The 12,909-nt window shown below is 34.4% G+C and overlaps 1 protein-coding gene across 2 annotated transcripts in view; it reads left to right on the top strand.

Moving 5' to 3' along the window:
- The window catches only part of CIR1 (corepressor interacting with RBPJ, CIR1), a 37,254-nt gene extending 27,308 nt beyond the window's left edge, over positions 1-9,946 (top strand). For both annotated transcript variants that reach the window (XM_043487687.1, XM_043487688.1), the window contains exons 8-10: positions 6,282-6,388; positions 7,765-7,850; positions 8,919-9,946. In XM_043487687.1, coding sequence (XP_043343622.1) covers positions 6,282-6,388; positions 7,765-7,850; positions 8,919-9,597 — 872 coding nt within the window. In that variant the 3' untranslated portion in view covers positions 9,598-9,946. The remainder of the gene's footprint in view (positions 1-6,281; positions 6,389-7,764; positions 7,851-8,918) is intronic.
- The last annotated feature ends 2,963 nt before the right edge of the window (positions 9,947-12,909 follow it).

Below are 12,909 nucleotides of genomic sequence, written 5' to 3'. Positions count from 1 at the left end.
AAACTTACTTTCTAATTCTTTCCTAGAAAGTATTGCTTTTCTGAAATAGGTACTGTATCTTATTTATCTTTGTATTCCCAATTCTTTGCACAATGTACATGCTTAGTAAATAATAGTTTTGTTAGTGACTGAATAGTTAGGCTTTGTTAACTATACTAAACATCATCTTATTTATCATCTTATTCTCTGAATATATCTTATAACACAAATTTACAATTTATATATTTCCTATTCTTTTATATGAACTAACTTTCCCAAAAAGGTTATAAGCTTAAAAGCAAAAACCAAGTTCTCTATTCTTTATTTCTCAAGTACCTAGTGAGATAAAATAATAAGCCCTCAGTAATACTTAATATTGATTTGTAAAATCAGTTTCTATGTAAAATTACAATTCCTTATGCAGGGGTCTCTCCATGGTTTTAGAGAGACCTAGTTTAGAAATGTAGTGACAGTCTGTGGTAACTTAGTCATTCAGTAATTACTGTTGAATGTTGTTTGTGGTGGTTAGTCACCAAGCTGTGTCCAACTCTGCAACCCCATGGACTGTAGCCCGCCAGGCTTCTCTGTCCGTGGGATTTCCCAGGCAAGAATACTGGAGTGGGTTGCTGTTTTCTTCTCCAGGGGATTTTCCCCACCCAGGGATCAAACTGATGTCTCCTGCGTTGGCAGGCAGTTTCTTTAATGCTGAGCCACCAGGAAAGATGCACTGTTGACTGACTTGATATATTTTTAAGTAAAATTCACTGGTCTTAAATGTAGTTTGAATTTGACAGATATATGCATCCATGTAACCAGTTTCTCCAACAAGATCCAGAGTATAGAGCATTGTTGTCACCTAGTAAATACCCTTCAGTCCCTTTCCAGTTGGCCTCTTCCACCTATAGCTACCACTCTAATTTCTAATCCCATATGTTACTTTTACCTGTTCATGATCTTCATATAGATGGAATCATCCAGTATGTGTTCTTCTTTGACTCAACATAATGTTTTTGACGTTCATGGATGCATTTCTTTTCAAGAGTGTTCATACTCTCATAACTTCTTTAAAAACCTAGTGCTGACTTCTAATACTTCATATTCATCACAACACAAATGATTTTTCTTTGTTCTCTAGGACTGTGAATTCACTTTATTATCTTTATCACTTTATCATAATATTTAGTGATAGATGTATCATCACTGAAATATCTGCATGTAAATTAAGTTGAAAATATAAAGACATAATCAGATGAAACTCAAATATCAAAGTTGTTTTTAATACAGAGTTTTTCACTAGCATACAATAAGAGTAGTTTTATCTGTCTTTGCTTTTGTGTATTTTCCAGACACACAGACAAAAATGAAATGTTTAATTTTTCCTTTGTATTGTATGTCTTAATAAAGATCAGATTAGCTTTCTTCAGTATGAACTTGGATAAGGGCAGTAAGAAACCCTATTGTTTCCAAGCTCTACGAAGATGAACTGGCGATGTGTCAGGAAAATTCCCAGTATGGAGCAGTTTTATTACAATTCAGTACAATTGGTTCTTGCATAACCTTTAGAAAATCATACATAAAACATTCTCATCTATATAAATAAAAATCACCCACACACTTTATTAATAGCTTTGTTCACTTTTTCCCTGGGACGTGTGCTGCACGCTCCTACTGTGCCCCCCTTTTCAGTCTTTTTTTAAGATAACTTTCTATAAGCTTTCTTTAAGCAAAAAGGCTAGGTAATATTAGGAATCAAATACAAGTATAAGATAATTTCGATAATTCTTCCTCTTGATCACATACATAACTAGTGTTTCTAAGCGTCCTTTTTACATTTAGTGACAGGGAGTGTGGATTTTTCACAATATATAGTCAGTTTAACTTCAAGAAAGAAGAAGTAAATGTCGTACTTTACATGAAAATAAGAATCATAATTTATATGTGATGTGTTTGGGGGTTTATTTTCAAACATATACATTTTTAAGGTTTTTGTCACTGTTAGTATGACCACAGTAAATAGCATGGTGAAAGCAAGAACATACCAAGTTGAAGTCTCAGCCTTTTTTCCTTAGTCTAGTTCATTAGCAAAAATGTGTTTGTTTTCAGGTGTCATTTTCCTGAATCCCAATTTTAGAAAACCTTCCATTATTCCCCTAAAGTATGTGTTATAAAATACCCAGATAATTTAATAATAAGCCTTTAGATCCAACTGCTAATTTACAGGAGATACAAGGGTCAAAAGAACATTAAATGACATCACTGCCCAGAATGGGGGAAATTCTGCAGGAAAAATGACCCAGTTTCTTGAACAAATGAATAGCAATAAAGGGGGCATATGAGGGAAAATGGCTACTTTTTTTAGATTAAAAGGGATTTAAGATGTGTCATTTATACCTCAAAAAGAGAGAAGGAGAGGGAGAAAATACTCTTATCAAAAAAGAAACAAAAATACTTGGAGGTAGTAAATAAAACAAGAATGGTAAAATATTGATAATTGTTGAAGCTGTGTGATGAGTATATAGAGCTCTTTACATTATTCTGTCTAGGTTTCAGATTTTTCATTATATAAAGTTAAAATACACACACAGAACAAGAAAGAAAAAAATTGATCACCATTGTCATCACAAACAAAATTATATTCACTCTAGGAATAGCATTTTAGTCCCAGCAAACAGTTGATGTTGTTCAATGCCCCAGTAAACAGTAGCATCCTATAAATTAAATTAGTGTATTTGGGGGAAGGAGGGCAAAGTCTTTCTAATACAGCTATTCTTAACCTAGAGCTCAGTGCTCTCTCTTCTCCCACTGGATACCGTAAAATAGTAGAAGGTAATTCTTTTTTTTAAAGGAATGATGAATTTTGAAAGGAAGATACCTCTGTCTTAGGAAAAGCAGATGGACCTAGGTTAACAGTGAAACACAGGAAGTCTTTCTGCCGTTAGCATTAGTCTTCCTCCTGTGCAGTGTGTGGCATTCACCTGGGACTACTGTCCTGTAATTGTGAAGTCAGCGATAGGGCCTTTCTCACAGCCAGCCCTTTTGATTCCTATATTATTCTCTAATAAAATACCTATTTTACTACAGAAGATTTTTTACCTTCTGTTGCTTTTGCTTAGTTCTATAAAAATGAATGCTGTTAATGAACAAATTAAACCCTTCACAAACATAATTTTAATACAATATAATTTGCCTTCAGAGAATTTTTTTCTGTGACATTGACTTCATGGTATTTTTCTAATAGAAAAAAGTCTGGGTCTAATCAGGACATAGAACTGCATACTATAGTCACAATCAGTATTTTGATGCTTACCCACATATCATAGCAAAGCAAGTTTGCAAAATTAATGAATGCTGAAAACAGTTTCTTCCATGGACCTGCTTTTCTAATTTGGAACACTGGTTTTCAGACTATGGAGGGTTAACCCAGCCTGGCTGAAGTGATCTAGAAAGGATCCCTCACAAATCTACATTTTAAAACAAATGTCCTTTTTTCTTGGAGAAGGAAATGGCAACCCACTCCAGTATTCTTGCCTAGAGAATCCTGTGGACAGAGGAGCCTGGTGGGCTGCCATCTATGGGGTCGCACAGAGTCGGACACTATTGAAGCGACTTAGCAGCAGCAAGCAGCAGCCCTTTTTTCTGAGTTCTCTAGAATCATTCTGCCATAGCAAATTTAAGAGCAAACCAAACATTCCTAAACCCCAGCTACATGTATAATTTAAATTATTAAGGTATCCAAAAAAAGCAATCATTTTGCATTTGAACATATTTGTAAAATCTTTTTAACGTATCTGTATAATCTATGATATCAATTAAATTTTGAGCTCTCAGCTGGAGCCATGTCTATCAGTTTAACTCTACCTAGCCACTATCACAATAACATGAAAGTATAAAGATATCTTGCTAAATATATCTTAGTTAAACTTGATATGTCACATCTTTTAAACCTAGAACTTGTGATGATGGAAGGAGAAAGTTTAAGTACCAAATGAAGTGAATAAGTCTGGGTTTTGAAAAATGTTACTATCAAGAGCATTTTTTGTAAAAAAAAAAAAAATATATATATATATATATATATATAAAATAATCCTAAACGGTTATAGCTACTGACAAAAAGATCATTATTTTATTTATTGAGTACTGTTTGTTAATTCTTCACTAATCACTGTATTTAGAGTCATACAGTGTGAAAGTATGTGCTAAGCATATATGCTATAAAATCTCAGTTAAGATTTTGGAGAACTATAAGTGGTGGAAGAGTAATGTTTGTTTCATAGTCTGTATAATCTCTGTCAGCCTGGGGAAAAAGAGATCATTTTCTTGAAGTGGTTGGAAGTACTGTAATAAAAAAATTTAAACCATGTTTTCTAATACATTTTATTAAAATTACCCATCTTTTGATGAAAACTGATGAAATCAGTACCCTCTCATCATAATGGCCAAAGCTCTTTAGCCCTTCACTGGAGTGCTTTTTATCCTAATTCTTAACATGTTTGCTTTCTGAATTCATTTAACATCTAAAAAGTTGTTGACAAAGAAATGTAGTTTTGACACTTCAGGAAAGACATTTTCTACTTTATCAAATTATGTTTCTACATGTGAAATTTGAGAAGGCACCAAAGTGAACACTAATTAATTTAAAGCTATTATATTAGCACTTCAATGCATTTAGAGGCAATCCATACTAATATTTAAAATTCAGTTTTTTACTTAACATCTTATTATCAATATTATCAACCAAATTGAATAATTTTTCTTAAAGTCATTAAAGTAATCCACAGGAACATTGTATAAAAGAAACAAAAAATCGTGTTGTTTTAAAATGAAATATATCAAAGGTACTGCTTTATGATGTTTTTGTTTTCAATAAATAAGGGTTTTTCCCCCAATAAATTAAAGCATCACATTATTAATACTTCCCATACTCCAATAATAGGCGGTTTTTCTAATTATCTCCCTAATACCTATAGGCAACTTTCAATTGTTTTTGCTAATATGACTAGAATGGTAAAGCCCAGAGTCCAATAAGAGTTAGTGACCTACACCTGAACTTGTGTGACCAAACTTTTTACCAGAGATGCTACTGACAAGAGAACAGATTTAAATTGGATTGCCTATTTCCTTTTGTTTTTTATGGTAACATGTAAGTGAGCGTGCAAATAAGTATCAATAGTTAAAAGACCAATAGAGCAGTTAAAAGAATAAAGAAGTTAGATGACATATTCAGTCAGCAAACTAGAATATCAGTTTCTGACTGTTTCTCCATCCTCCCAACTTCCCGTATGAATTCCTTGTTGGCAGGAACTGTCCTATTCTTCCCTGTATTCCAGATACATTGCCCAGTGTAGTTCATTGGAGCCAATGTAATGATTTAGGGCAGAAACTTAAAAACCTTTCATGAAATGTCGTTATTTACTACTGGCAGGGAAAACAAAGTGAAACTGGAATATGCAAAAGGAGGAGGAAAGAGTCTCTCTTATCTTACATAAATATAATAATGTTTGATGGAAGAGTACAGATGTTGAAAAACTTTTTTTTATTTTTAATTATGTCTGTGTTTAGCCCATATTTTGTCTTTAGAGCATATTGTGTTACCAAAACAAGCTCACTTTTCAAAAAGTTTGGGGATTTTGCTAAAGTGCAAACAACAGCTTATAGAAAATATAACACATACACACATATAACCAGCATAAAACTGCTTGCCACCGACCCCAAACTAATGACTAGAAGCGTCAAACTCTGGGTATGTATATGTGCAAGATAAAGTACTTGATGGTTACTGATAGCATGTGTGTGTGTGTGTATGAGTTAGCAACCACATGGCAATGAATTCAGTATTGGTATTTGATAAATAAGGGTTAGAAATTTTGAATTGGAAACTAGAATAATAAATTGCTCATGTACCTTTAAAAGTATCTCGTTTTAAATTGAATTCTTACTGAGAGAATAACTATTAAAAATTTAATTGCAAAAAAAAATTTAATTGCAGTCTTTTAATCATTTTGCTTTGATTTTATACTAAAAACTACCAAGAAGATAACATTTAAGTGTATTTTTTTCACTATGACAAAGTTACATAAGAAGAGAATACCCTAGCACGTAAAGAAAAATGCAATTATTTTCTATTCTGAATCTCCAGACTGCTGTTTTAGAAAATCATATCTGATTATTTGCTCAGCAGAAGATTATTGAGTTGATTTAGCTGTGATTTTATTTAACAAAGCTTCAACTGCATTCCTACTGTGGAGTCCGAAAAAGGTAGAGAGATATAAATGATACATTCAAACTGTGATTTTTGTGAACAGGGCCATCGATGCACCCCTCGGAGCTAATAGCGGAGATGAGAAACAGTGGGTTTGCACTGAAACGAAATGTACTGGGGAGAAACTTGACCGCAAATGATCCATCACAGGTAATGATCTTTTTATCAGTAAGCTGAAAATGTCTATAAATCTAAATGTGATTGCTTGTGAATTGCTACTTAATGTTTTCCAATATGCATATATCCATAGGAAGGCAAGATAGAGTAAGAAAATGCCTAAAATACATCTTGATTTTGCTTCTTTATTATTTTAACCTAAATGAGAAATTGTTTTTAAACCTATACTTTAATAAACAAAGCTGCTTCTCTGGGTTTTTGTGGATAAAATACCTAACTGATCTGGTGATAAGGTTGTTATCTTTTTCTTTGCTGCTAACTTACCCTGAAGTGACGTTAAACAGAACCAATGAGAAGAAGTGTATAAAAATAATGGAAAATATTTTAAACAGTTACTTGATTAAACTGTACATAGATCCAGAAATGGTTGAGTTTAAAGGGTTGTAGATGTTCTAATATAAACCATTTATTTCATTTAATGAGGAAACTGGAGCCCACAGAAGTTAAGTGATTCCTTAAGGTCATGTGGCTATTTAAAGACAGAGCTGAGACTAAAACCCAGACTCCCACTGGCATAAACTTGTACTGCTCTGAGAGAGTCACATTCCATCTCAAACATTGCTAGGGATTGTACGTACAACCTATCTACTGTGTATAAAGTGAAGTGAAGTGTTAGTCGCAGTCGTGTCCTAATCTTTGCAATCCCATGAACTGTAGCCCACCAGGCTCCTCTGTCAGTGGGATTTTCCAGGCAAAAATACTGGAGTGGGTTGCTGTTCCCCTCTCCAGGAGATCTTCCCCACCCAAGGATCAAACCCCAGTCTTCCCCATTACAGGCAGATTCTTTACCTGAGAATACCAGAGAGCTCTGAGCCACCAGAGAAGCCCATTTATTATGTATATGTACTGTTTATATATTTAATAATGTACTGTTGAAATTATAAAGGCAAAAAGTGTGGGTGTTTTGACCTTCCTGTAAAGTTTGTGATCTTCCTGGGTTTTATGTTTCATTAAATTAAAAAGAAAATATTTAAATCCAGAAGTGTTTAAATTCAAACTTAAGAGAGAATTGTAAAGCAGTTATCCTCCAATTATAAATAAATTTTTAAAAAATAAAAACGGAGAAAGGTTAAAAAAAAATAAAAACGAGAGAGAGTAGAAGCCATGCTTTAAACATTTTGTCTGTGTTTCTCTATCGTCCTCTCCTAATAAAGCAGTCATCTTAATCTCTTAGGGCATTATGATCCTCCTTGGCAGATAGACTACAAAAATTTTTGAATTCCTCTTTCCAATCCAAAATGTCATACTCATCAACAGTATGTCCCTAATATAAAACTTATTTGTAAATGTTTCCTGACAACTAACTTGTTTTCTAATCTAGCAATTTTATGATGTTTTTGTTGACTTAGGAGTATGTTGCAAGCGAGGGTGAAGAAGATCCAGAAGTTGAATTTTTAAAGTCACTAACAACCAAACAAAAACAGAAACTCCTCAGGTGATTAAAAAGTGTCGGTTTAATTAATTAATTCAACTACATTTTTTCTTATGTTTCATTTTAGTGTCATATTCAACTCTGATCCTAAGTTCAAGGTACTTAATTTATGTATCACATTGATGTATTGATTTATTCTTCAGCTACAGTAATATAGTTTTGTCTTTCAGGAATATGAAAATGAATGTAAGATTATATACTCAGCTGATACCACAGAGTCACTGCACTTTTCAGAAAATTTAATTTGGAAATAGATTTATTTGGGTTTTACTTTTCATAGTAGATTTATATATCTTTATATACAGTTTGTTCTTAGAACAATATTGTGGGCCATGTGTTACTCTCTTTAATTTTGTACGATTTAAGAGGAATCCTGAAAATGCTAAAATTTAAAGTAAGTATGAATCATGTTAAACAGACTACCTCTGGATTAAAGAATCCAAGAAATGTCTGGTGAGTCCAATAGAGGGAGCTCATGTTGTTTGAATATGTGGAGTTTTGAGGATGGCTGGACAGAATCCAGTGAGGACATTTTTAAATACAGTATTTAAAAATGTAAAAATATATTGTTATTCTGAATTTCTGGAGACTATGCTCTTGAATTTTGACAGTGTAATGTTGTTTAGTATTTCCATATTTTAAAATAGTACATACATAAAATTAATGTTTCATTGATTAGAGCTTTATATTTGAGTTTGCAGTTGGTCCAGCTAATGTTACAGACCTTTCTTTATGCCACGGTGACGATTATGTTGAATGCTATATAATTTCAAATTCTTATTCAGTAAAAAAAAAATTTAATAGTCATTACTATAGAGGACAGTATAACTAGACAATTAACGTTTTTAATTTAAACTTATTGTGTATGTGCCTTGAATAATTTAAAAGGAAGAAAATTATTTGTTGTTTAATAAAAGTAAAGAATTTGTATTTGAACACCACTTTTTTTTTTTTTTGAACACCACTTTTAATGTTTCTAAGAAACTGTATTGTCTATTCAAAATTTTATATTTATCAGTGAAAGGGCAGACTATTTTTACATAGCCTATTACTATTTTTTTCTAATAACAGGAAATTAGATCGACTTGAGAAGAAAAAAAAGAAAAAGAAAAAAGATAGAAAAAAGAAAAAGCTTCAGAAGAGTAGAAGTAAACACAAAAAACATAAAAACAAGCCCTCCTCCTCCTCCTCCTCCTCCTCCTCCCCCTCCTCCTCCCCACTCTCCTCCTCCTCCTCCTCTAGTGACAGTTCAGAAAGCAGCAGTGAGAGTGACGGCAAAGGAAAAAAAGTACAGAAGAAGAAAAGAAAGAAAAACAAGCGTTCAGGGAACAACAACAGTGCTTCTGAAGAGACAGACAAGTCTAAGAAGAGAAAACGGGATGAAGAACGTTCTTGCAGTCACAGTAACAAGGAAAAGCCTAAGTTTTTAAAACAAGAGCGTTCTGGGGAGAACAGCAAATGGAGCCATTCTGATTCTGACAGAAAGCCCAGAAGCCATGACCAGAGTCCAGAGAAGAGAGGATCTGGAGGAAAGGAGAGGAGCAGCAGGAGCCAGAGCTGGGATGAGAGGAGTAGGAGAAGCCGAAGCAGAAGTCACGGCAGGTACAAGCCGAGAGAAATAAGGAAGCGGCCGCGGCGCAGTCCAAGTGAAGAGTGGGACAGAAGTGACGCCAGATGCCGTGGCACGGATGCGTACAGAGGAGGGAAAGTGCACAGAGAGCATTATCGGGAGATAAACATACTAGAGTGACGCCAAACGAATGGAGCAGAAGTAGAGAGTAGAGACTTAAACATGTGATGGTTAACTGAGAATAAATATCTCTACTTTTTTCTTGAATACCTTTAGCAAGGGCTAAATTGTATACTGTTGTCTTTCTTATACAAAGCTCTATTTTAATTTTTCATCTCTGTAAACTTCCATCAAGTACAAAACTACATGAATCCCATAAGAATAAACTTTGCAAATATTTGTAAGTAATCTATTTGGAGGCTGTAAAAATATATTATGTTGACACATGTTTCTTGTACCCTATACTGAAATAAAAACCCCTTATTACTCTGTGACATTTTCATCATTAAAAGAATGACAGTACATTGAATGGATATAGTTTAATTATTTTTTTCAATTCACATTTATTACTTTTAAGATTTGAATTTACTTGAAGCCAAGTGTAATCACTGTAGAAATTCCCTGGTATGAATTAAGTAATGAATTGATCAGTATTACTTTAAGACTTTAAACTCCTTTCAGTTGTTTTGCTCTAGGGTAAGAAGCTAGTTACATTTGGATGATGTGTTAATTTTCTATGCTGTCTTAACAAATTACCTCAGTCTTAATGCAAATACAGTTCTGGAGATCAGAAGTCTGAACTGGGTCTCACTGAGATAAAATCAAGGTGTCAGCAGAGTTGGTTTGCTCTGGAGGCTCTGGGAAAAATCTGCTTGACTTTTCCAGCTTCTAGAGGCCACCTGCATTCCTTGGCTCCTGGCCCCTTTCTTCTGTCTTCAAAACTAACAAAGTCGAGTCAAATTCTTACACCTAATTGCTCTCTGACACTTTGACATTCTGCATTGTTTTCTACTTTTGGGGACCCTTGTGATTACATTGGGCCTGTCAGGAGACTGGGATAATCGCCGTATTTCAAAATCAGCTGATTAGCAACCTTCATTCTGTCAGGAACTTTAATTCCCCTTTGCCATGTAACCTAACATCTTCACAGGCTCCGGGTTAGGACTGCTGTGTCATTAAGGGACCATTATTCTACCTAGGACAGATGGCCTTTCAACTACTGACATTCAGCCATTACACAGTTTACTTCTAAAGGTTAAGCATTTATTGTCATGAATTAGTAAACTATTTAGATATATTTCATAAGTATAGGTATGTGTGACATACATAAATTTAGCTATAAATTTCCCCTTGTGTTTCAAAGTGTATGGTAAAGGAGAACTATAGAAAAAATCATTTAGTTCAAATTACAAGTAACATGCAATTCAAAAAAATACATACTAGCCATCACATACACAAGTATTATTATCATGGTTCCACATTTTAAAAACACCTTTTTTTCATACAATACAAATACTCATTAGTTCAGATGGTTTTGAGAATTGGCAGTCCTAGTTTCATAAATTTTATAAGAAAGTAATTTAGAAGAATTACTGTAAGACTGTGTATCTGGGGTGTGTGTGTGTGTGTGTGTGTGTGTATCTTTCTCATATATGCACACACAGATGTCCCCTGATTTACAAGCAGCTAACTGAAGGCATAAAACAACTCTTTGATTATTTACATTTTTAAGAGTTGGGAGAGGAGAACTTGAATTCCTCCTCCTGTACTCTTCAGTAACTTACTGTGCACCTCAAAGATCCCCTTCATTCTTCATTTAAAAAAAGAAAGCATGCATTTGAGATTGATAAAGACTGCTAATTTACACCTTGAGTTCATCAGTGTCGCACTGATTATTTCCTATGTTATGCCTTTTTAGACTTTATAATTTTGATAATGTCAAAACCTATGCAATACTTACTGCCTTCAAGGATTTCTGAACCTGTAGTGTTCATGAAGGGAAATGTTGAAATGCATCCTGTAATTAAAGTGAATTAAACACATTATCATTTAACACTTACACAAAAGTGTGGTCCCCTTTTAACTTGAAGGTGGCCTCACGGATTTTTTAAATATCTGGCTAACTTATCCTTCACTGCTTGAGAAACTATAAAGCGGTTGGTACTAGTACCCCCAATATTCTTATCAACCCAATGGTGAGAAAAAGTCACATGTAGTTATAGAAAATGTTGGTTTGCTGTTTGACTTTCAGACTTGGTCACCCAAGGGTACGAGACAGCCGCAAGGGGTAGCATTCCCACTTGGCAAACTTAAAAACTGAAGGGAGGCATTTTCACGTATAATCTTAACATGGTAACAGTTTTAAAGAGGCTCACCTGACTTGTTCAGCATATTCTAATGTAAAGGCAAAAGCAATTGAAAGTGATTTTTTAAATGTTAAGCATGTTGTTATCCTTTTGCTTTTGAAGTACAGGTAAAAACCAGAGACAAGGCTTATAATAGAACGTATGTCTAGTTGAATGTGTAGAGGTTTCCCTAAGTACTAACTCCAAAAAAGAATCCTCCAAGTTGAATGTGTATGATTTGAGAACAAAAGTCCTCAACAGTAACTTTTTTTTTTTAGAAAACCACAGGAAAAGTCTGGTGATAAGTCATTCTTCCGACCCTTAATAGAGAAATTCTTTTCAAGAAATCTGGGTGTACCTAGTGACATTTCTAATTTGTCCAATGGCCTGACATAGCACTGGCTAACTTCGGAGACTTTATTGAGGTCTCTTCCTCCCCTTTCCCTGGCTTAACATTTAACGTTATTTAACACTAGCAAATTAATTCCTGCAGGAGGTGCTGTCGATTTACAAATGGTCAGGAATGATCAGATTACTAGGTTAGGACTTGTGTATTTATCTGAATGTGGTAAGTTAGTCATCATTTAATTTAATAAATGTGCCAGAATAGGCAAGGTTGCTGCAGCATAGCAGCAGGTTTCTGCTTACCTTGCAGTGGGAAATGGAGATCTTGCTTTGTATCATACGGTTTTAATCTGAAGAAAGCTTTTTATCTGAAAGGCTTGGCGAGACCTTCCTTGCTGTTCTTCCAGGAGATGGCTTGCTGACAGTGAATCACTCAGTCGGTGCTGTTCGGAGCTCGGCGTTTCCCATTTTTAATCACCAAATATTTACTGTTTCAGCATTGACTGACTCTCAAGGATTTTAAAATCCACCTAAGCCATTTCACTTTTCTCCTTAGGAAACGACCACTGGGCTGAGGCGCGCTGGAGGAGGCCAGTCTGCAAGGCCGCACCCTCCACACCCTGTGCTTAATAAGATCTGGGAGAAAGCTGCATTTTAGCTTCAGTAGCTGAGGAGTATTAAGAAATCTTATTTCGATTTTCTGAAAAGAAAACCTAGATCTCTTTACCACTTGAAAAGAGATAAAGGCAAGCAATAGCTGCTGGTCTTGGGAGCGGGTTTTTCAGATCAAAAAGGAGAAATG

This window comes from Cervus canadensis, chromosome 15, assembly GCF_019320065.1.
Source record: "Cervus canadensis isolate Bull #8, Minnesota chromosome 15, ASM1932006v1, whole genome shotgun sequence".
NCBI lineage: Eukaryota > Metazoa > Chordata > Mammalia > Artiodactyla > Cervidae > Cervus > Cervus canadensis.
The sequence above is the reverse complement of the archived record's forward strand: the minus strand, read 5'-3'. Positions and strand labels throughout refer to the sequence as shown.